This window comes from Periophthalmus magnuspinnatus, chromosome 6, assembly GCF_009829125.3.
Source record: "Periophthalmus magnuspinnatus isolate fPerMag1 chromosome 6, fPerMag1.2.pri, whole genome shotgun sequence".
NCBI lineage: Eukaryota > Metazoa > Chordata > Actinopteri > Gobiiformes > Gobiidae > Periophthalmus > Periophthalmus magnuspinnatus.
In genome coordinates this window covers 27,307,534-27,331,169 of record NC_047131.1, presented here as the reverse complement: position 1 = coordinate 27,331,169, position 23,636 = coordinate 27,307,534, and the positions used below count along the sequence as shown (strand labels likewise).

Below are 23,636 nucleotides of genomic sequence, written 5' to 3'. Positions count from 1 at the left end.
AGGACAGGATTACTCTAAATCATGAGGCTGAGGACTGGTGTAAGCCTGGGATCAAGCTGTAGACTGCAGACCTCCCCTTGGAAGCCACCCAGGCCCACCCATCTCCACACTGTAAACGACCAAAGCCCACCCATCTCCTCCCCTCACTGCACCCACCCATCTTTGACCAGTGTCCGTGCATGGGCCTCATCATGTCCCAGTACAGGCCTCACCTGAGCATATGGGCAGCGCTGAAGACCACATCAAACTCTCCACTGTCGAGCTGTGCTGCTTTCTTGGCCATCTCTGCTGCCTCCAGCACCCGAGACTCCTCCAACAAAAACTGACCTGGAAGCACCGGGACAAACTGTGTGAGGGAGAGGTCTGAGGAAAGACAGAACTCACTGGAACTTTTTCAAGACAGAAACACTTTAAGAAACTTTCCAAAGATGATATATAGCACACAGGAGCTGGCACGTTTGATATGGGATTTTATAATTTTTTTCGGTAGTTAAATAAATCCATTAATAAATCATGACAAAGTTGTTGGTTTACTGAGGTGCTACTGGTATTTTTAGGTAACAAGATTTAAGAAAAGTCTGAAATTACTAACCCAGGTGTTTAAGTCTCATACTAACACTGGCTCTGCTCAATTTGCCCCTAAACCTTTACAGTAGACACTCAACATTCCACCCCTCTCTGGCCATCTCAGAGAATAATTTGTCTAACCAAAGCAGACCTGTTATTGTAATATAAAATATCTCTCACAGGAAATATGCCTTATTAGAACCATGGCTGCAGTTCAACCAGAGGAGACCAGGAGGACAAGAAGTGGCTCACAAACGTCAGGTTTATAGAATTATTCTGCGGTGTTGACTTTGGTCAGCCTCACCACTGCACCACGTCAGATATTATCCAAGGCAAGTCAAAACCTGGACTAAAATCGAGAAGTAAAAAACCAAATTAAACATTGCACGTTATTAAATCTTATGTAGAAAAAATCTTACCTGAACTATACCTACTTCTACCTCCCTTTTGAAAATCAATAGTCCTCATCCGAGCTCTAAATGGGATTTTAACCTTTAATGTGCTGCCAAATAAGATATATCACAGTGTTTCCAGCGGCAGAGATGAGCCACTGACCTATTGATCAGTTAAATGTCATTGTGTTAGGAGCTGACACATCACTGCAGAATACAAGGTGCTGTAGGGGGACAGTGATGGAAGACAGAGGCCTTTAACGGAGCAAATCCCAATGATCTCATCAGCTTTTGGAATAATAATAATACATGTTTCATTGTTACTGCAGGGGAATGCTCAAATTGCCATGTTCTACTGTATCTAACAAAAAAAAAGGTTATTCTGCCAAAAGAAGCTATTCACATACAACGTGTTTTTATATTTTATTCTAGTTTTCATAATGGAATGATGCGGGTCAGGAAATTAATGAATCGTACTGGATGTTTTAAGCCAGGCATGCCCAAACTGTGGCCCAGGGACCAAATGCGGCCCTCAGACCAATTTTTCTGGTCCCTCAAGTATATTACACAAACATATTGGAAGCTGAGGGCCACAGACTGGTGATCAATGCAGTGCGGTGCTTTATACACAGTTTGACAGAGCTGTTGTATATTAATAAGGCTTGAAACACTTTCATTTTAGGTCTGTATCACAATGCAATGTGATGTTTGAGGATATAGCAGTAGAAATAGTTTAATTTCCTGTTAAAAGTACTGCTTATGATCAATTGGGCCGGTTCAGCAGGAGGCTTGAGGGCCAATAAAAACTGGTCTAAGTGCCGCATTTGCCCCCCCGTGCCATAGTTTTGACACCCTTGCCTTAAACAGTACTTTTTACTGTACATTTCTAAAAATCTACTTACTGCCCGTATCAATTATTTAATGTGTCCCATTGAAGATGTAAGCATGAATAAAGGTCTAGTGGTTCAGTCTAACTAACACAGATTTGAAGTATTCACTGTATTGGCGACCAGTGTATGGCCCTCAATCAGCCCTCAGCTTTAAAAAAAAGTTTGGACACCTCTGCTTTAAGCCATTATAATGACAAAGCACTAAAAAAACAACTTATTCATGTTATTGTGTTTGCATTTAGATAGAAAATATTTGACCATATGGCAAAATGTAGCCTGTACAATTACCGTAATGCATGTAGCAGTTGCCCTTCGTGGGATCCAGCTGAATGGCCTTGAGGAAGTAGCGCTCGGCTTCTGTTTTCTGGCCCTAAGAGAGACACATTACAAACAGTGTCATTATTATTTCAGCCAGTCATTCTTAAAAACACCACAACCACAATACCTCTGAGCATAACCTAGTGTCGCTGTCCAAACCGCACGCCTCCTCTACAATAAATCCTAATGAACACGCACCGAACATATAGTGCCCTGTTATTATTTCAGAGTCAGAGCGCACACATGTCTACAGCTCGTTCATTACACACTTTTATCTGTGCAAAAGACACTTGAGGAGCACGACCACAGAACGCCCAAGTGTGTGTTTGTGAAGACAGGATGAGGAGAAGGAAACAGGAGGTCAGCAAAAGAAAATATTAAAGAATCACAGGAACATAGTGAGGCCGCAAAAACATAATTTAAAAAAAAAAGCTGGTTCCTTCTTTGCGTTTTCTAAAGCCATGCAGAATGAAGTTGAGTTATTATTGCATGTTTAACGTTAAAGGCAGAACTCTTCCTACAGTGAAATCCCAGATGGCCTTTTGACTGTCACACTTAACCAATCACAGCTCACACAGAACGCAGCAGCTGGCCAATGAGAGAGCCAGCTGGGACTCGCACCATATGCCATCCGATCAACAATTAACAAAGTGCAATCATCTAGAAGTGGAACAATGCTGCGATAAGAACAATAGAATGAATAAACTACACAGCACAGACTTTGGTGAAAGACATAAGTTCAGTTTAAATGTCATAAAACTGGATAAAATGGCAAACGACTTCTCTTTAGTTCAACGGAGGAACAGGCTGGAGTCCTATAAGTTATTACTACATAGAAGGACCATATATCTGTTAATGTTACATGAGGGAAGCCGGAAACTAAATGTAATACAAGTGCTGCAACAATGAATCAGAATAATGGTGACTGTAACAATTACTGTAATCATCAGTAATAATTTATTCATGAATATTCTCCTTCTCCATCTCATTCTCCATTTACGTCCAGGCTCAAAATGGTTCTGTTAAACTGTGCGTATGACTGAAAGGCTTTTACTCTGTTCTTTTCTCTTTTAATGTTAATTTTATGCTGATTATTTGCGATTATTTATGTTTAATTTGTTGTATTGTCATTTTAACGTCTTTCTATTCTGTAAAACACATTAAATTACCTTGTGTACGACTTGTGCTGTACAAGTAAACTCGCCTCGCCTCGAAGCCCCAAGTCGACATATTTCACCCTTCATTTGGTTCAAAATATATTTAAAAAACCTCAGTGCACTGTACCAGAAATAATCATTTGACACAAAAGGAGCAATCAGAGCCCCATCGAAAGCGAACACATCCTCCACATGCAGAATATGCTCGTTATAGGACCACTAGGACACATCAGATCTGCGTTTATAAAGCCCAGGATTACAATTTGCACTTATTTAAAGAGTATAAAGAAGCGTGATTACACCGTGTTTGAGCTCGTGCTTCAGTACATCAAATTATAAACCATTTCTCATCCTTTATTCGAAGAGAGGGACTGCTGGCTAATCCCAGGTGTGGCACTACTTACTGTATATTATATTTTATGGCAGCTCATTATTGGAGCAGTTAGAGGCTGGCCCTGTTCCTCTGAGCCAGGTGGACGTCTGTGTGAATAATAGCAGGAACAAACCACTGCAGAATACAGGAGGAGATTATCTGGCAGGTCGCACGTATTAAACAGTAACTCATGTAAATGTATTATGTAATAGTTCAGGATTGAGTTACTTTCTCTTAGTTTACGCTGAACAAATAACCTTTTTTTACTGTAACTAGCTTTGGAAAAAATGGATAGCTCAAAACCAGTAGCGTTGACTCCCTTCTAAGCAATAAACTTGTTTGGAATAACACTGAAAGTCAAAGCAATATTCCTTTAGTCTCTGCTGTGTAATCTTTATTATCTGCTTTCCTAATTTTATTTAATACTTTGGTTTCCTCCATTTATCCTGATAACAGCATATACAAAGCAGATGCGTGAAAGCCAGTAGATTACGAGGCCTGTGTCCTATTAGCTGGAGGAAATGACTTGTCCAATCTCCTCAGCATCTTGTGTCCCTGCGTATGTACAACGGGACAGGGCGCTTAACACATCCTGGCCTGAGGGATACTTACAGACGTAGGAGGGGTTGGATTTAACTTAGGGCTGCCATCTTTAAAAAAAGTCACTCCAAAACATAAATAAGTCGTGCAATGCTGTGCAATTTCATGGTACAATATATAAATAATTTTTTATTAATGAAATTCTTTCTACACAAAGGGCTACAGAGCTGCCAATCATCATCAAAGACTCACCTCAGCAGCTTTGAACCTGACATTCCTCCAAAAATCAATAACTCGTTCCTCAATAAACACTACAATTTCTCCGCTATTGCCTTCTGGTTCCACAAACCTTTTAATGTCAATCACTTCCACATGATTTTAAATGGTGCTGCAGCCGATCTGTAAGTAAAGGGATATTTTCAGATCTGTGTCATAATGTGTCCTCATCAAAAACGATTGGATGACTGGAGTTGTGTTTTGTTTCATTCACACATTTTGGCTCAGTTCTTCTCTCAAACAGAAGACACTCTGTTCCATTTTGTGATGTTGCTACGTGCTGGCGTCCCTTTGCCCCATTATCTTACATATATTTTATCTTTATGCTCATGTCGGGGCATGGGTGGTGGCCGTATAAATACTCCGCTCATCGCCGTCACGCTCCATGGCTCTGACTGCCGCTCGGTACAAGCTGCTCCACACCTGTTAGCTCCAGTTAGCCCTTTTGCGTTTGACCTGGTGGTACCGGCTGACCTGTTTTCGTCTTTTGTTTGATAAGATTAGTTTGGGGAAGGTTTTGGTTTTAGGTTAGTGATGTCCATCCTTTTGTTCTGTTTGGCTCAACAGGTCCACCTTCCTGTTGTTACCTTGTTTTTGGCGCAGAAGGGGGTTTGGCGCATTTTAAAGCAAATTAAAATCAACTTACAATAAACGATTTAACTTTTTATAACCCGTTTGACTCCTGTGTCCTCTTTAATATGTTTGATCCACCTGGGTCGTAACAGATGTCATGTCCACTGTGTTTTTAACTCCATACACCTTCAATATGTCATTTATTTATTTGATTTCAGCCCTGTAATTGACAACCTTTACTGAAACAAAGGTAAAAAGGTAGCCGCTAACTTGAAAACTACCACTACATGACATCACAAGATTGAACAGAGCGTTTTGAGCTTTGTATATATTATGTAAATGTAGCCCACACAAATATCTTACGGTCTCTAATGATCACAATATAAATATGGTGGTCTCCATGTCATATTTTTGCAATGCCTTTTTAAAATATCTCCTATGGAAACCACCTTTACGCCTGCTGAGGCTCATCTTCCTGTTTAAATATGAACAACCTTAATTTGGTCTGTCCACTGACGTCCCCACCCATCACCTGACCCTCACTTAACCTTCACCTTCCCCTGTGTAATCTGTTTATTTATTTTTTGCACACTGTCCTTTATAGGTATAAATTCCATAAATCCGGAAACACCTATCTGGGTCCAATCTGAGGAGGATGACCGTCTGACCTAAACTTGTGACCACAGCGGAGACTCTGCGTCAGCGAAACAAAATTTACCCTGGAGAATGTGACTTTGCTTGTTCTAGGACACTGACCCTCTGTGATATTATCTATAGAGGCTGGGAAATGAACAACATGGCTCTTATATTTCTGAAGGTCCACACATCCTATAGTCCAGCCAGTAATAAAACCTGCTTTTTTTGCTGCTCGGCCTTATCGACGCCTCATTATTGACCAGGTCTCAAGAGCAGAAGTGATGAAAAGCCTGATGAAAGTGTAAGTTAAAGCTAGAGGACTGGATATGCCGTAAGGAGAAGTGCTTCAGAGATGGAGGGAGATCACAGACAGATAGTGTAAGGTCTATGCACCATGACTAATTAAAGACCAAACCTTCAGAGACCGTCATATGTAAGGGAACTATGGTGGACTTGTTATATATGGTCCCATGGGAGAAATTGATATTCTGTGAAGAGGACAAACATCATGGTACAAGACCAATTCGATCCCATACTCAAAACATGTTGAATAAAGCCTCATTCTTTCATTTCTAAAGGATAAATTTGGTTAGAAAGCGAGCAAAGTTAGGTTTTATAGCATCTTTCACAGACAAGGAAGCCACAAAGTGCTTCAAAATAAGAAGTTAAAACACATTTATTGATTGATATTACCAAAAAAGAGCGTTTTGAGTTAGCTTTTAAAGGCATCCACAGACACCAGTGAACGCAAAAAGAGTGGGAGATCGTTCCAGAGTCTGCGATCAACAACCTGGTTAGTTAGTATCACAATAAACTACCTCACTGTCCCCACCACATATAAATCTACATACATTTACCTTTATACTGGTTGCACCTATTTACACTGAATTAATATTTTTGCAATGGTTGTTTTGTTGGACAATATTAAAAGTATTTCCATTTTCGTGTAGTCCAATAACATGACATCCACAGCCATTTGAGTTTCTACTGAGCACAGATCATTACAGCCTATATTTTTGTCATGTCAACATCGAGGCTGATAACAAAAATCATCTATGTATTGTGTCTTAATCTGCTTGCGGATTAGGGCTAGACCTGTCGCCATAATAACTATATCGACTTATTATTCAAAACACGTCAGATGGAACAATCATTTTTGGTGGTCTTTATATTTTTCTTTGCACTAATGGGACAATTTTGGTTATTTTTCTTTACTATGATAAGATTTGAGCTGTAGAGGTTTGAATAAATGACTTCTATGACTCATTACAGATACAAACTAAGTATGAAGTGTTGCATTCTGTTGTGTATTGATTGCAGTTCATACTTTTTTTTTACAATATTGTGCATTTAGGGATACTTCTGCTTTATAATTTGGTTTCAATATAATAGTATCGTGTATAGTTAGCCGTGTAATCCCTCAGTCATCCAGGTATCTTAGTGTAGTTCATTAGACCTAGCCTACAAACTAAACAATAAACTAAACAACAAAGAAACAAAGAAACTATAACAATAGGTGTGTTAGTTTCAATGTACTTTGCTCCTCCCTTCAGATAGATATAAGGCAGTGTCCAGCAGTAATCTGACCAGAACTGAAGAAGCAGCTTAGATGAGCAGCAAAACGTCTTCACTCCTTCAACTTTTTGTCCAGTTGACAGATTTAAATGTTTCTTTTACCGTTTAACTGTAGTTCAACAATATATCACACTTCAAAATCGTTATTGTGACAGGCCTAATTAGGGTCTTACATTTGAAATACTTAAAAGATACATTTGAACATCAATTTGACAACTTTTATGACCAAGAAGTCTACCTGTAAGCCATGGTATAGGCTGTGAAAACACTAGAAAGCACATAATGACACTGACCGTCAGAGCGAGTAGTTTTCCGTAGGTGAGGTGTGCAGGGATGTGGTCCGGCTTCACCCTCAGGGACTCTCTGTACCAGTGCTCAGCTTCAGTCAGTCTGTTCAGCCGCATGTAGGCCTCCCCTGTGGGCCAGAGGTCAGAGGTCAACTCGGCTCGACACTGGACAGCTCTGCTCGGAATTTATAGCACCAGCAGTGGGACTACGATACAGTCAGCGAGGCAGCGGTGAGAAAATGATATGATAGAATATTATGTTTCATCTGGATTCAGTCAAACTACAAGTGAAATGTAATTATATATCCACATTATGAGGCCTTCCCGAGCGGACTCAACACCTGAAAAAACACGGACCTCTCTCCCAGCGTCATCCGATAATGTTGAAACGATCACAGAGGTTCAACAACATTGGCCTATACGAGACAATAGACTATTAACATTATTATTATTATGATTACATCTCCTATATCACTTTGGAGACCTGCTGTACTCTGGTGTTATCATTCCTCCACAGTGTGCTCTGAGCTTCAGCCCACACAGTTCAGTGAGATGTGGAGCGATAGACGTGGTTTCGACTGTGGAGGATTCACTCTGGTTCAGGAGGATTAGCACCGATCACCTCCTCATACGTGTCACTGATAAGCGCAGATGAATCTAAGTATCTGATCCAACCAACACCTGCATCTTACGTCAACATGAACAGGCTGAAGACCTGGAGAAGCCCGTGTGTCATTTTGAAGTTGTGACATTTAAAAACAGGTCAAATGGAGAGGACAAATTCCCTTATGGCACTTCTATCTCTGAAATCCTTGTGTATGATATGTGACAATATTCAAATGCTTAATTAAATCTAAAACCATCAATAGATTTTTACCTGAATCACAACAAACTGATGCAAGAAATCTTTACAATTCAACATAGCGAACACGGACTATAACTTTCGCATTTACTCTGGAAAATATGACAGCAGCAGAGTTGGATTATGTGGGCTTCAGATGAGCCACGAAGCTGAGCCACTAAAGCTATAAGGCATTACATCTGTGAGACCGCTCTGACAGAACCTCTGCAGATGAAATCCAAAATACTGGTGTCGTCTTACGGACTGCAGAGCTCTGTGTGAGATTATAATGTCATCGCACATTTGCATGGACCTTCCCCCCTCAACAGAGAAGAGACAGTCAGTCAGAGCAGCAGGGAGTAGTTACCGTGTCGACGTGTCTGCTGTGACACTGTGGTCTGTGCAGCGTGAGAGGAAAGAGTGAATGAAATTACTGAACATTGCATCAGGTTTGTGAAGTTGTAGTGTGACATTTTGTATCACGCTTTTGCATATTTATGGAAAATTGAGGTATAGGACCATAGGTGACGTAGGACAGGATCATACTGCTAACTGTAAGTAGGGTTCGAAACGGGAATGGTAGAGATCGCAAAATACTCAAAACATGCATGGATGATGAGCAAAATAACATTATAACATGGTAGAAAGCTCCAAAAAGTTGATCTTGCATAATACTCTCTCTTAAAGCAAAAGCCAATAATTAGCATTTTTGTGTCTTGAGCTGAATCAGACTTCACTCTTTGTTTTGTACAAATATTTTTGGAAGTATTGCACTCCATGTCCAGATAAGAGACATCTGAATGTTGTTTTGAAAGTGTGAAATCAAAGCAGGAAGCCGACAGAAGAGAAGCAAATGCACTGCTAATGAGCGTGAAGGCAGCTGTTCCACATGTGTAATCCTTAAATCCACGTTCTTCTTATAACGAAAAGAAAATAAACTGTGACAAATACCACCTCAGTCCAAATATTTAGACAGCACTCTTCTATATTATCACACAGTCTGCTCTTTCTATGAACAAAAGCGCCTCTTACCCATCATGTTGTACAGGCTCTGTGGTGCAAATTGTCTTGGCATTTTCTGTATTGCTTCTTTAAACACAGAGAGGGCATCCTGTGAATGAGACAAACAGGAGAGGGGAGAGGGGGTGGATTCTGTTAGCGACAGTGGCTAAAGGCTAAACAGTCTTTCCTCCCACAGCAGCCAGGCCCCACACTGAATACCCAGCGTAGAATTGGGGGTCTCCAGAACGCTGGTGTGTACAGAAAGGGTCTATCGTCACAGTGTCACGGCTGTTAGTGCGACCAAAGCAAAGCCAACAAGCTGAGGCCATGATATCTTTGAGGAGAAGGTCAGAGGAAAGAGCACTTTTGTCCTGACAGGTTATTGGATTAGATTAGATTAGCGTCACAGTTGCTCCTAAATATGAATGTTGGAGAAGCGCCTCGTCCTAAGAGGCATGAAGGAGAGTGTTTTTGCACATCTTTAGAATTGTCTTCACAAAACACAAAATCCCTAGTGACACGGCTATTCTGGAAGCTGTCCATTCAAAGCTTGTTGTTTTCTCCAAATGATTCTCAGCCAAATGTTTCTTCAGGCATTTTTACACATTCTTCATCTCAGAATGTTCACATGAAGTCTTATTTTTAGACGTCTAATGCATGATTTTATGTGATCCCAAGTGAAAGTCGTGTTGTTAGATGAATACTAAGTGTTTTATGTTCCTTCACTTATGATCAAAATGCAGTGATTTAGCAATGCACATTAATCAGTCATAAAGTATTAATGTTATTTATTACTACTACTGTTATTATAATTCTTTGTACTTGTTGTTTTATATTGTATTTCAAAGCTGCTCCCCGTGTCCGAATAATGTCCCTTGTGGTACTTATTCCTAATAGTAGAACAAATTCGCTACACTTAGATGATTAGTCTTTTTCATGTAATCAATACCATATATATTATACAATGCACATACAGCAGAGATAGTTTTGCATGTGGATATGGTACAGACCTTGTGGATCAATAATGTACAAGTCTAAGCACCAAGTGGCACTGCTAAACAGTAAACTACTGTACACCTTTTAGGTCTGTACTTTTTTTAAACTTTTACTTCACTACATTTGAGAGCAGATATTTGTATTTTCTACTCTGCTACATTTTTTAACACGGCTGAGTATTAAACTGTATTTTTTTTATTATAGTTTGAGACCTGCTCAAAAGGCTGAGGGTTCATTTTTAACACATTCATAACAGAAAAACAGCAAAGAAAAAAACAAACAAACTTAAATTTAATTGTTTCTGTTGAGCAAAATTCAAATTTCTCAAAAATCACTACATTTGAATACTTATATTTTTACTTTTTAATCTTTAAGTACATTTTTAAAGCGGTACTTTAATACTTTTACATAGGTATATTTCTCATGTGATACTTTTTTGCTTCAGTATCCGTGCTTTTACTTAAAACAACAAAATTGAGTACTTCATGCACCACTACAAATCTGAACAACATGCAAGATTGTCTTTCTTGTGTGATCAATATCATATAAATACATGTAATTGTTATGATTTCGTACATTAGAAAAGTAGATGGCAGGACAATAACGTGTTGCATGTGTCTTTCCTTTCGCCTCCTGAACACCGAGCCGCTGTGGTGTGCACATTTACCTCCTGGTGTCCCTGCTCGTGTAGAAGTTTGCCCAGGTTGTACAGGCAGCTGGTGACGGAGCTCTTGTGGGCGTGAGGATCCTTCAGATTCTCGTCCGGGATGTCAGCGCAGGTCAGAAAAGTTCTCTTGGCCTCGTCCATTCTGCCCTGGTTCATCAGGATAATACCCGTGTTCAAGTAGGCCGCTGAGGGAGCAACAAACAGAATCATGAATCGTAAATGTGAACAAAAAGATAAATTAGTCTGTCTGGGTATTTGACCTTTTGGGAGCTTTTGGTTTGACCTTTATCTGCGCGCTGTGGGAGATTTCAGACGATTGTTTAACTTTTCATGAGAAACATACAGTACGATCAATACGCCGATAGAGTAATTAGTTTCAGAGGGGCTTCATCAGTGAACATCCAGTCCAGCTTCAGGAATACATTAACTTAACTGATAAGACTCTGCCTCGAAAAGCAAAAATACGCAACACATTTCTTTTATAAATTCAAAAAACACCAATATCTAAAAGCAATTGGATGATACCGCAGTTAACACAGTGGGTCTAAATCATATTCACTTTAGTCGTGCAAATTCCCCACAGTTAGACAATGACTAAAATTAAACAGCGTATAAAAGCTCTCTCTGACAGTCACATTCTCGTTGGGCTAATTCATTAAAGTGTGTTATCAGCTCCAGCAGATTGGATAATTGCACGCTGAATGGAAATGTTCTAGTCCGACCACGTTCTTGATTAGGATGCTAATTAATGGGAAGAAGAAAAGATGAGACGGTTTAGAGCTGCTGTTTATCTGTCAGAGACGGATGCTCCAACAACAGGGAGCTCATTTATATGATCAGGTGAGAGAGACGGACGTTTTTACGCTTCACCCAATGAAAACGCTGTTGCTACGGGACTGAATACACGATAAAATATAATTCAGTCAGGTCTAATCATTAATGAGATGCTGATTTTAAGAGGTCAGTGTGTTTTTGATGTTAATTGGCACGTTCAAAATCAGTCTTGTTTATGTTTATTTTATATCCATTTGTAGTAAATCAATCAAATCGTGCTCTGCCGGAGAAATCTGAGGCCCTTTTGCCACCTTTCCCTCCGTTGTGACATAACCAGCGCCGGTGTCCGCAGTTGCCTGGACACAGCCACAGCCAAAACCACAAGAGCTGGAGATAGACAGAAAAAGAGAGAGGAAGAGAAAGGAAGACAGAGCGAGAGAGAGCGACACAGAAGGAGCGCTGTACTGTACTCACAAGCCAGAGTGGGGCGGCTCCCGATGGCGAGTTTATAGTAGTGGACGGCCTCGGAGAACTTGTTGCTCTCCTGTAGCAGCAAACCCCTGGAACAGACGCAAACCAGCGACACATGTGCAGTTTAGATGCTCGTTTTTTTCAGTTTGATGGAGATATAGATCAGAACAGACCACAGACATGAGAGGACGCTGTAAGTAACGTCTGGAGATGCGCAGAGTTTCCCTCAAGGCGGAACGACATCAATAACAGACAGATTCAAACTCATGGAACGGGAGACGGAGGAGGCTACTTCCACTTAAAGGGATCAAAGGGAAAGCTGTGGTTTATTTGTTCGTGTGGTACGTAGTGAAACACGGCGGGGAAAATCATGGAGAGTTAGGACTATGCAACACTGGGGAGTAAGTACTTTAGAAGCTGTGAGGTAATGCAAAAATACTGATACTAATACATCTAGATTGAAGGGTATTATGTAAATTTTGTGTAGGAGAGTCCACCACCTGCTTGTCTAAACGGGGATGTTACCGCTTTGCCTAGAATGTTCCTTCTACATGGGATTAAATTGATCTATTTCCACACAGACAAGTTACAGTTCAGATCTGTGGAGATATATTTATGTTACAATGACGATAATAATGTTAATTAATATGTCTATATGTCTGAATAAATGCAGAATGGATATGTTCAATGCTATACAGGCGCAACACTTAAGGCAAAGCAAAAACTTCCACCTCTAGAAATACTAAATAGAGCAACTTTAACCCTCTGGCGCATAGCGGTCACTGCAGTGGACAGTTACTAAAACATAACGTTCTCTTTAATGCATTGGTTTATATGGTGGAACTGCATATGAGCATCTAGAGTGCTCTCTGCTGCCATATTCCATTGAGGTCAATTCAGTGGTCAGTCGGTGTAACTGCAAGTAAATTTCCTCTGAACGGTTTTCTTATTCAGGCCTAAACATTGCATCTACACAGTATTGAAATTTCCCAAAAATTGTCGAAATGTTTTTCAGAGCATAAAAAGAAACATGTGTTTGTATATTTACAATAGAACACAAGTTAATTTATTTTTACAGGCAGTTCACAATGTTGTTTCATGTCCTGAGAAGAATAAAAACCATCTTGACCAAGGCTTTCATAATTCATGCATCAGAGGTTTAAGATAACGATACCACTAAAGAAGGAAAAAAATAACATAATAGATGACAATGAAATACCAAAGTAAAGTAAAGTAAAGTACCTTAATATTAATAATAAAAGATTTAGTGTGAAAACGTAGGATTAGAATATTTTTAAAGTGCATAAACTCAGATACTCACAGGTTGTAGAGCATGTCGGCCATGTTGCTGCGGTAGTACAGAGCGTTCCTGTATGCATGCTCGGCCTCCTCCATCTTGCCCTGGCTCTTGAGCACATTTCCCAGGTTGCCCCACGCTGACAGGTCACAAAAACAGAGGTCAATCAAACATAAGAATAACAACACTGTGTCTGCTTCAAAAAAACCCAAAAACTCATAAGTGAAAACAGCAGGTGGCAGAGGCTTATTATTGTAAACCTGGAAGGTGAAAGAAAGGCGTGAGCAGCTGCTGTATTGAAAGGAGAAAAGGTGGTGACGTGCCGGGGGAGCTTTGTGGCAAAACTACCAAAAAAGAGAGAGACAGACCACCACAGAGCTATTGCACAGTTAATGGCATTAGCAATGAATAGTACGCAAAGTCACATGTGAATCAAGTCTGTGAAGAGACTGAACTCCCTAAAAAGTAATGAAAGTGAAAAACAAAAAGTATTATTGGACTTTTGGAGGAATTTTGACCATTTAAAAGATGCAATATTTGTTTTGAATTAGGCATTGGTGATGAGCGGATACAAATCAAATCTTAATCTCATTCGTCTGACGATACGCAATCTTTTTTTTTTGCTCTTGAATGCGACTCAGCGGTCAAAGACAGAGCATCGCTGAGGCTGACCAATAGGAGTTGTTGATGAGGAAAAGAGTCTGAGTTAGTGAGAGTTGATTTAACCAATTGGAATAAACTTTCAGAAGAAGCAGATTACTGTAGTTTATCTCTTTAAGGACATGTAAAGATACTAACTTTTACCTTAACTGCAATAAAATCAAAACTGTGGATCATTAATTGCTATGAAAACAACACAAATTTTGCATTACCCAGAAAATCATGAATATAAAGTAGTAAAATAACATATACACAAGTGACACGCTGCTTTGCTAATTAGTTAAATGCTCCTTAATCTTCATTCTTTGCAATACTTGGATAAAGTTATTGCTAGACCCAAGCTGCTCTCTCAGTACGGCTCATTATATTAAACAAATACATACTTGGATAAAATATGAATGTATATAGTGCTAACGTGCAGCAATCCAAAATCCTGTCTCCAAAGATTGCCGATTTCATTACAAGCAAACATCAATTAAACATTCACAGCCAAAATATGAATTAACTGTTCATAAAACTAATGTAGAAAGGATGTGATTTGCTCACTTTGGATTCTGACACATTTGATGATAGCCGTAATAAATTAGAGGCAGCAGCTCCACTGACGGCTGCCAAAACAAACAGCTGTCACGCTCCACCTTGACCGGAGCATCTGAAAGAGAGATCAGCCACGCAACATGTCCGCTGCCCGCCCTGCCTCAAAGAAGAAGACTGTGCCCTTCTATTAACACAATACTGAACATCAGATGCCCCGCAGACAGTGCTAATCACAAGAGGGTGGCACCACTCGGATGCCCCTCCAGGACCACAAAGGGCAAATGGTGACAGCAGACGTCACACTGTGCAATGTTTAAGATACAATGTGCGTGTGTGTTGACTTAAGGACTTTATAAATGAAGGGTTCTTGAGAATGAGATCGGGACAAGATGAGCTCTCACACCAGGAGTCTTTGGATTTGATCTCAGCTCTGCTCCCCTGTGGTGAATAGGGGACTTTTAGAAACAGATTTGGCTTTGAGTTATACAGAGGGGAAAAGGAATGGAGGGGACCAGTGATGTTTCCCTCTTTGAGCCTTGTTTTTCATTCCTGATTTTTGTGTATAAAGCATATTGTAAAATTACTAAAATGACCCTTTCTGGATAAATGAGTCAGAGCAATGCACTTCAGAGGGTGTCATAGTGTATCAGTGATTCAAGCAAAACAGATAAATAAACTCTGACATGACCTGTGTGAATGAAACCAAAACACACATATGTTTGGAGTTCAACAGTCCAGCCCACTTCGAAGTCCGATGTGGTTCTGGAAGTAAATTTCCTATAATTTTTTTCTCCATAGACTTGAAAAATTCTCATTTAAATGCATGAAAGAGGCTGGTCAGCTATGCCATTTCAGACACATTTCCATCTAGGCTTTGGAAGAGGGATCGACTTTTATGTATCGCATTTTTCCAACTATAAGTTGCACTTTTTTCATAGTTTGTCCAGGGGTGCAACTTATACTCAGATGAGACTGATATGTGAAATGATTAAAATATGTAATTTCACATCTTTGTTATTGTCACACTGACAACCGCGAGAGGGCGCTCTAGGCACTCTGATGGTCACATGGAAGCGGAACTTTTCCAGAGTTAGCGGAGAATGAAGAATTCAATGGATTTAATGATTTGGAGTGAATTCGAGAATAAACTTGTTAGCTTGTTTTTATGCATTAGTTATCCAATTAACTGTGAATATCGTATGTTAACATACCAGACATGTAGCTGAATAAATATAAATGTGTTATGCTAACGTGCTGTACTGCTAAGATACTGTACTAACCCCTCGTTCACTTCAATGGCAGGGTAGTGTGTTGTAAAGAGTGTCATGCAAACGTACCACTAGGCTGTCTACTGTCTTTAAAATTACTATAAAGAGACACAATAATAGTAAATGTATCCTAAATAAACCCAACTTAAAATCTAATAGAACCAAACCTATGTTTTGTCATCAGTTGAAGATTCACAATTTATTTTTACATCACTAAATATATTCACTTATATCAGCTATTGGCTCAATCAAAACCCATTTTATCAGTATCATATCAGCTCCAAACTGTTCATATCGGCATATTTAAAGTCCTTAAACATTTCAAACAGACAGAACTTCACATCGTCTTACCTTTAGCAGGATTGACATAGATCCCTGACTTGTAGAGCATCTCCTCGTTCTGCCAGTCCCTGTTCCTCAGTACAGTCTTGGCGCCAAACAGAAGAATAAGCACAGCGCTGCAATAGACCAACGCAGTCCTGGAGCGTCTGTGTCTGAGCCTCACGTTCAGGGCTCTCATGGCCACAGCCAGCAGCAGACAGAAGCCCATACTGGGGATGTAGAGCACCCTCTCTGCGATCACGAAGCCCACGTAAAAGAAGAGGTTTGTGGCTGGGAGGAAGGGGATTGCCAATAGACCTATAGAGAAAACCACTACATTCTCAGTGGTGGGCAGTGCAGTCCTGTTTTCGTAGCACTTTTTGGTACCATTTTCCTCACTAATGTTGTTATTTATATATGAGTTCGTCTGTTCATGATTATAATGGTAGCTATGTCCATTACTGCTACCATTACTCCCATTCGTATAAATATAAGCTTTACCATTTGAGTCTTTGATTTTTGTCGCTTTGTGCTTGAACAATCCAAACCAAGCCAGCAACAGTAATCCACAATAAAAGAACACTGTCTGTAAGTTCCTCCAATCAGAAAAGTCTCGAATTAAAGGGAGAGCATCCATGGACCAATCAAAGCTGAGCATGTGAGGGCAGAGGAGGAGCCAAAAGTTGACCACGGGCAGGTAGAAGAAGGTGAGGGTCCGGGTGAGAAGGAAGGGGGAGTCTGCAGCCGGGTTGTCGGAGTTGGAGAAGTTTGGAGGTTTGTTGCCCATCCAGTAGAAGCGACAGGCTAGCAGCAGGACACCACTCAGAGCCAAGATGGAGATGTTTAGCAGCAGATGGAGGTTCTTTCTCTGGAAAACAAGACCATTTTGATTTGCTTAAAAGTGATTGTAATCAGCAATACTTCTAAATGATCTGTATTTAAAGGGCAAATAAAGCATAGATTCAATACATAACTGCGAAAAAAACATAAAACCAAACACAAGTGATGGGCCAAACAAGTTCAATAAGTGACGCCTGTGTCGAGTTGTGTCACTGTGTGCCACTTTTTTAAAAAAAGTCACATGACCGATACATCTCCTGAGTCATATGGTGTGGCTCGTGTCGGGAGAGCTGAGGCAGCTCATGTAGAGTGAGGCGCGCCCAAGTCTGTCTCTGTGTCTGTTCATCACCACAGAACCACAGAGAAAAAGAAGACACGCCTGTTCTTCTGTGTGGGCTCATTTTGATCAGTCCCAAGAGGAGCCCACTGCAGATCTGCTGAAAGCACTACATCATTTTCTCAACCATTCACTTTGTCACTCTATGAGTTATAGTGTACTTTATTGTACAATAGGCTGTTACTTGCTTTAACTGAATAAGATCGCATTACCTTCTTGGTCAGTTCTTTCATTGGTTGAATATCAGAGCACAAATAAGTGTTACAAATAAATGAACAAGCTCTGCGTAGTGTCCACGCTTCTGCATAGGAAGCAGATAATTTTTAAACCACCAGATGGCACTGTAGAATGCACCAACACCTGTCAACACTGTCATCATAGTGTTGGAAATGTGTTACACACACCTTGAGGCATCATCTACCCATCACTACCAAAGACAACAATTACATTCTCATTGATTTATTCTGGATGGAGTCTAAAAGCCACGGAGAACACTACTTCCTTTACGAACAAACTTTGTTATTCCACTCTAAAGAACAAATATTATACATACTTGTGTTGTTATTGGAAACATGGTCTTGTGTACCTTTGCGTTGAAATTGCATGGTTTAAAGTTTGAAATAATGCCTAATTAAAAAAGAAGCAACTGACAGCAGAGGGAATTACCACAACGTAAACAAACAGCGTAAACTTCGTCCAGATATTTTCGTGCAAGTACGCAGCAGCAATGATCGCGGTTTGACAGCAGACGTGCTTAAAACGAGTCTGGTGATGATGAGTTTCTATGTATGACTTCACAATCCTGGGGAATCTCAAACGGGGTGTTTTGTGAGGCTCGGACCAAAGGACTTTTACAGTGGATTACTGAAACAAGCATGAGTGAAGCCAATTACAACTCCAGACATGTTTTTAATGTTTTAAACAATATTGTAATGATTAAATATTATACCAACCTAATATTCTCAGGTTAAAAGCTCAAAAAGCCCATTTAGCATAATATGTGTTCTTTAAAAAAATCTTCCACATTCACTGTTTTTTAGTCAGTATCATGTCATGTATTGTTCTTTGTAGATTCTTGTATTTGGTTTAGATTTTAGTTTGGATCCCACCTGAATTTTTGGCAATAAAAAAACACAAACTATTGACCTTTCAAGGCAACAACAATGAAAACTTTTACCCAGCAGGTTAAAAACATAGTTTTATTTAAAATCATTTTGTCTGTGTTTTATCCTGTGGAAATTCCTAATACTTTCCAACCGTGAGCACTCTCCATAAGAAGCAGATACTTGGCCTAGCATCATGTATTGATCGATGCCCTCAGTCCTGCGCAGATCTCACAAATGCACCAGAAATGGAATCTTTTGAGCAGCACGAGGCAACAGAATATAGAAAATCGATACGTGAAAAACAGCAACCGCCTGTGCCATTAATCTCAGCTCTTTGCACCTCACCCCGATGATCGCACCACGTTTTCTTTTGAATTATTTATACACAGGTCTACAACACAGGCTGCCTTCAACAGGACAACGGGCAGGACCATTCTCACATATCCAGATGTATAGTTTGAATATAGTACAGTGTGTTATTGAAGTGTGAAAGCCTGTGTTGGCATTAGAGAGGATACGCTGGTCTGCAGTGTCTGGAACAGTAGATGGTACAAGTGATGCCGACCAGACCCAGAGCAAATGGCGCGGAATACACCCAAGATGATTATGACGATTATAGAGCAGAGTGGGAATTTCGGTTGCGCAGCTTGCTCCATTTACACATGAACAACAAATGCTACAAAAGAAATACTTATGGACAAATCCTGTTTTTAGAAATAGACAAGACAGTGGGTGTTACGAAGTTATTCACCTTATTTTGGAAGTTGCTGTGGGAGCCGCCATCATCGTTTGGGTTGGGTTATTTTGCATGAGGCGGCCGGTCTTGACAGGAAATAAGTTCTATAGGGACTGCAGAAACGTTTTAAAGCCTTCCAGAGAATCGGTGCAATCGGCCGCGTCAGGTATTCCACAAGAAAAGCTTTGTTAAAATTTTCTCAAACGTAATCGCTGTTTTCAACATACATGAGGAAATACGCCAATTCTTCTGGATTTTACGGATATACATCATTATTTGTTGAATCTTTTGTGACGGGAGTACACAGCGAGAGTGATGTGTGTGTGGGGTTTACTGATTTGGCGGAATCTTCTACACGCAAAATGGTAATTCCACACTGACATTAAACTTTCATGTTGTCCTGCGGGCCACAAAATATCATCTCGCGGGCCGTAATTAGTCCCCTGACCGCGAGTTTGAGACTTACACAAATCAACCTACTTTATATCGGATTTTTACAGCAAAACTTTTCTCAGATTCTCCATCGAAATGAATGCGATTCCCACTTAACCAGAAGTGCCACCACAAAGAAAATATGGACGTTATCAGAACAAAATCACTATTATTATTTACACATAAGACATAAATACCAAAATATACAAAATACTTTAAAGCAGAGCAATATGAATACAATCAGCAAGCAAATTATGATATCTACATTCTACTGTATCCACTTCATTGCACATTAAACATATAAAGTCCCACATGTAAAGGTCAGACCTGCCCCAGTCCTTCAGGGGGCAGACGACTGTTACTTAGCAACTACTTCAGCACGTCAATTTAACAATCCCCCCGTTAATTCAACCTTCAGCTGCCTCCAAGTAGAGTGACCTTCTTTAAATCCCTAAATGTGGAAATAGTGAAATATTTCAACCACTTTAGACTGGTTAATCTGGAAACCGACTGCGTCAACCAAGTCTACGATGTGAAAAACAAGACAACCGCAGCTAGGCAACGATATACCAAACACTACGACGAACGACTAAATTATCGCAAAGCACTAAAAAGTTAAAGTACTAACATGTGTCTTTGGTCTGGTCTGGCCGCACTACACTCATCATGATCCAAGAGAAATGTAATGCGAGGTGATTTACAATTAGAGATGGTTTCGAGGTATCTATTGATTCTTCCATAGACCCATTACGTCATCGAATGAGAACTAGAAGGTGGAATCCATAAAGCAATAACTGTCCCAATAAATACGGAAATTAGAAAAAGAAAAGGAACGTTTAGTCAATTAAAATATGCAAATCGCTGTGTTTAACAAGAATTACACAGAATAGAGCTAGAACTAGAACTTAAGGAGTAACCCATGGACTTTGTGAGGAAAAAGATGTGGGTGGATTTACTTTACATGCAGAATATAGAAATTTATATACAAAACTGCATTAAACGGCTGTTGTGAAGAAGGTCAAAGCAGGTTAAAACAGACACTATGTATAATTTTAATGAGTGCTGTGTGACTGTGGAAAGAGGCGTCCGCTGTGTGGGTCCAGCTGTGAAGGGCGGTAAACTCAAGTAAACACATTTATCATTAGAATAAGATGATGTCTATAATACAGCAAAACGTAATATATAGAAAAGTTCGTTTGGATTTAATTAAAAGCTTGAAAGTAAAGCAAATTTATCAACCGAATTGGCTGGAATCCTTACAAAACTTTCAAGACTTTTAAAAGGCCTGTATCCATTTTTTTTTCTTCATGTGTTTGTCATGATGTCAGTTTCCCTGTCCTCCCGTGCTCTCTCCCCCTCCCCTACCTGTGTGTCTGGAGCTGGGTGGAGTGCCTGACTCCTCCCGTGCACACCTGGGGTGCATCAGCCTAATCACCACCACCTGCTGCTGAGTACAAGAAGGCTTGGCAGTCTACACTCGGTGCCAGACCGTCCGCGTGTAAAACGTGAATGTTTCTTGCTAAGCTTTGTTATATGGTACTTTCCGGCAAATGCTCATTTGGATTTATGCACCCTCCAGATTCCTGCCTCTACTCGCCCAGCTCCTGCCGCCACGTTCCAGTCCCGGTATCGCTTCCAGCTCGTCTTGTCTCCTGCTCGTCTCGTCTCCTGCTCGTCTCGTCTCCTGCTCGTCTCGTCTCCTGCTCGTCTCGTCTCCTGTCCGGTCCTGGTCTCTGGTTTGTCACCCGCTCCCCGCTCTGGTCTTCGTCTGATCCGCCTGCCCTGGTACCGCACCTGCTTCTATCCCCGTCCTGGTCCTGTCCTGCCCGCCTCTACCTGCACCGCACCCGCCTGACCCGTCTCCCGCTCCCCGGTTCCTGTACCTGCTCTTGTGACCTGTTTAAAGACTGCATTTTCACCGCTGTAAATAAACACTGTTAAAACTGCTCTGGTCTGCATCTTTTGGTCCTATCCGCACCGTTACGACAGAACGGTCTGGCCACTATGGACCAAGCAGGCTCAGATCCGGACCAGACGCGCCGCCTCACGCACTCTCACCCCGAGGCGGTGCTGGGTCAGCATGAACAATCCATTCGGACTCTATTGGAGCTAAATCAGACATTGTCCCAGCAGGTGGCACAGCTTAACCACCAGGTGGCCGCGCTCCTCGTCACCCCGCCTGCTGCAGCCGGAGCGCCGCCACGCCTCCCGGAGCCGAGAGGCACGGATCCGGAGCCGTATGCTGGACAACCTCACCTCTGTCGCGGATTCCTGTTCCAGTGCGAGTTCATGTTCCAGCAATGCCCTTCTCGTTTCAGCTCGGGGGCCACCAAGATCCGATATATATGTGGATTACTCCGGGGCAGAGCTCTCCAGTGGGCAGAGGCGCGCCTAATGAAGACGTCTGTGGATAGCCTGGATTTTAATGAATTTGTGTCCACGTTTAAGCTGGTGTTTGACCACCCGCACTACCAGGACAATGCTGCCTCCCGGTTATTGACTCTCAGCCAGGGCTCCAGGACGGTAGCGGATTATTCCATTGAATTCTGGACACATGCGGCGGAGCTGGACTGGACGGACAGCGCGCTGCGGGCTGTGTTTGTGCGGGGCCTGAACGAGACTTTGAAAGATGAATTGGTTTCCCGGGACGAACCCCCCGACCTGCGGACCCTCATCTCCCTCACTCACCGTATAGACAACCGCCTACGGGCTCGTCGCCGAGAGAGACGCCGGTCACCGGTCCCGCCGGAGCCACGCGCTGCCCCGCCCCCGCCGGATGAGCCCATGCAACTCGACAGGACCCTTGTGTCGGCCGAGGAGCGTCAACGGAGGCGTCGTCTGGCCGGGGCTTGCCTCTACTGCGGTGAGCGCGGACATTATGTGGTCACTTGCCCAGTTCGGCCAAAAGGGGGGGCCCACCAGTAGCACTGGGAGTACTGGTGGGCGAGCAACACATCCTGGACTCTTCTAATAGACTGCGGCTCAGCGCCACCCTGTGCGTTCGCACAGAGACCTTATGCGTTTCCGCCCTTATCGACTCCGGGGCTGAGAGGGACTTTATTGATGCCCAAGTCGCGGAGCAGCTCGGGGTCTACCTGGAGCCCCTCGAACGCCCCTTAAATGCCCAGGGGCTCAATGGACGTTTTCTGGGGCACATCACTCACATCACAGAACCTGTCACCGTGATTCTGTCCGGCAACCACCAAGAGAACCGTCAGTTTCATGTCCTGTCCTCCTCCGCTTCTCCTCTGGTCCTTGGTTACCCCTGGCTACGCGCCCACAACCCTGTTTTCGATTGGGCCAGGGGCGGAGTTTCGGGCTGGAGTCCCGATTGCCACGCCAAGTGCCTTCGGTCCGCCCTCCCTCCGGCCGGGAGGTCCGTTCCTGTCGCTGATCCGTCCCCAGACACCCCCAATCTGTCCTCGGTGCCTGCTGAATATCACGACCTGGGGGAGGTTTTTAGCAAGAGCAAGGCCCTCTCTTTACCGCCCCACCGTCCATATGACTGCGCCATTGACCTCCTGCCGGGTGCCCCACTACCATCTAGCAGGCTATATAACCTGTCTAAACCTGAACGCGAGTCAATGGAGGACTATATCCGTGGGTCCCTGGCTGCCGGAATCACCCGCCCGTCCACTTCACCCGTGGGAGCGGGGTTCTTCTTTGTGGCTAAGAAGGACAAATCCCTGCGGCCTTGCATTGATTACCGGGGTCTGAACAATATAACTGTAAAGAATAAATACCCGCTTCCCTTACTGGACTCGGCA

At 41.9% G+C, this 23,636-nt stretch overlaps 1 protein-coding gene across 1 annotated transcript in view; it reads right to left on the bottom strand.

The window, feature by feature from the left end:
* The window catches only part of LOC117372357 (protein O-mannosyl-transferase TMTC2), a 104,418-nt gene that overhangs the window by 11,983 nt on the left and 68,799 nt on the right, over positions 1-23,636 (bottom strand). Inside the window, exons 3-10 of the mRNA XM_033968150.2 lie at positions 16,449-17,286; positions 13,657-13,771; positions 12,339-12,424; positions 11,091-11,275; positions 9,458-9,536; positions 7,591-7,712; positions 2,138-2,219; positions 213-327 (exon numbers count right to left, since the gene is read on the bottom strand). Coding sequence (XP_033824041.1) covers positions 213-327; positions 2,138-2,219; positions 7,591-7,712; positions 9,458-9,536; positions 11,091-11,275; positions 12,339-12,424; positions 13,657-13,771; positions 16,449-17,286 — 1,622 coding nt within the window. The remainder of the gene's footprint in view (positions 1-212; positions 328-2,137; positions 2,220-7,590; positions 7,713-9,457; positions 9,537-11,090; positions 11,276-12,338; positions 12,425-13,656; positions 13,772-16,448; positions 17,287-23,636) is intronic.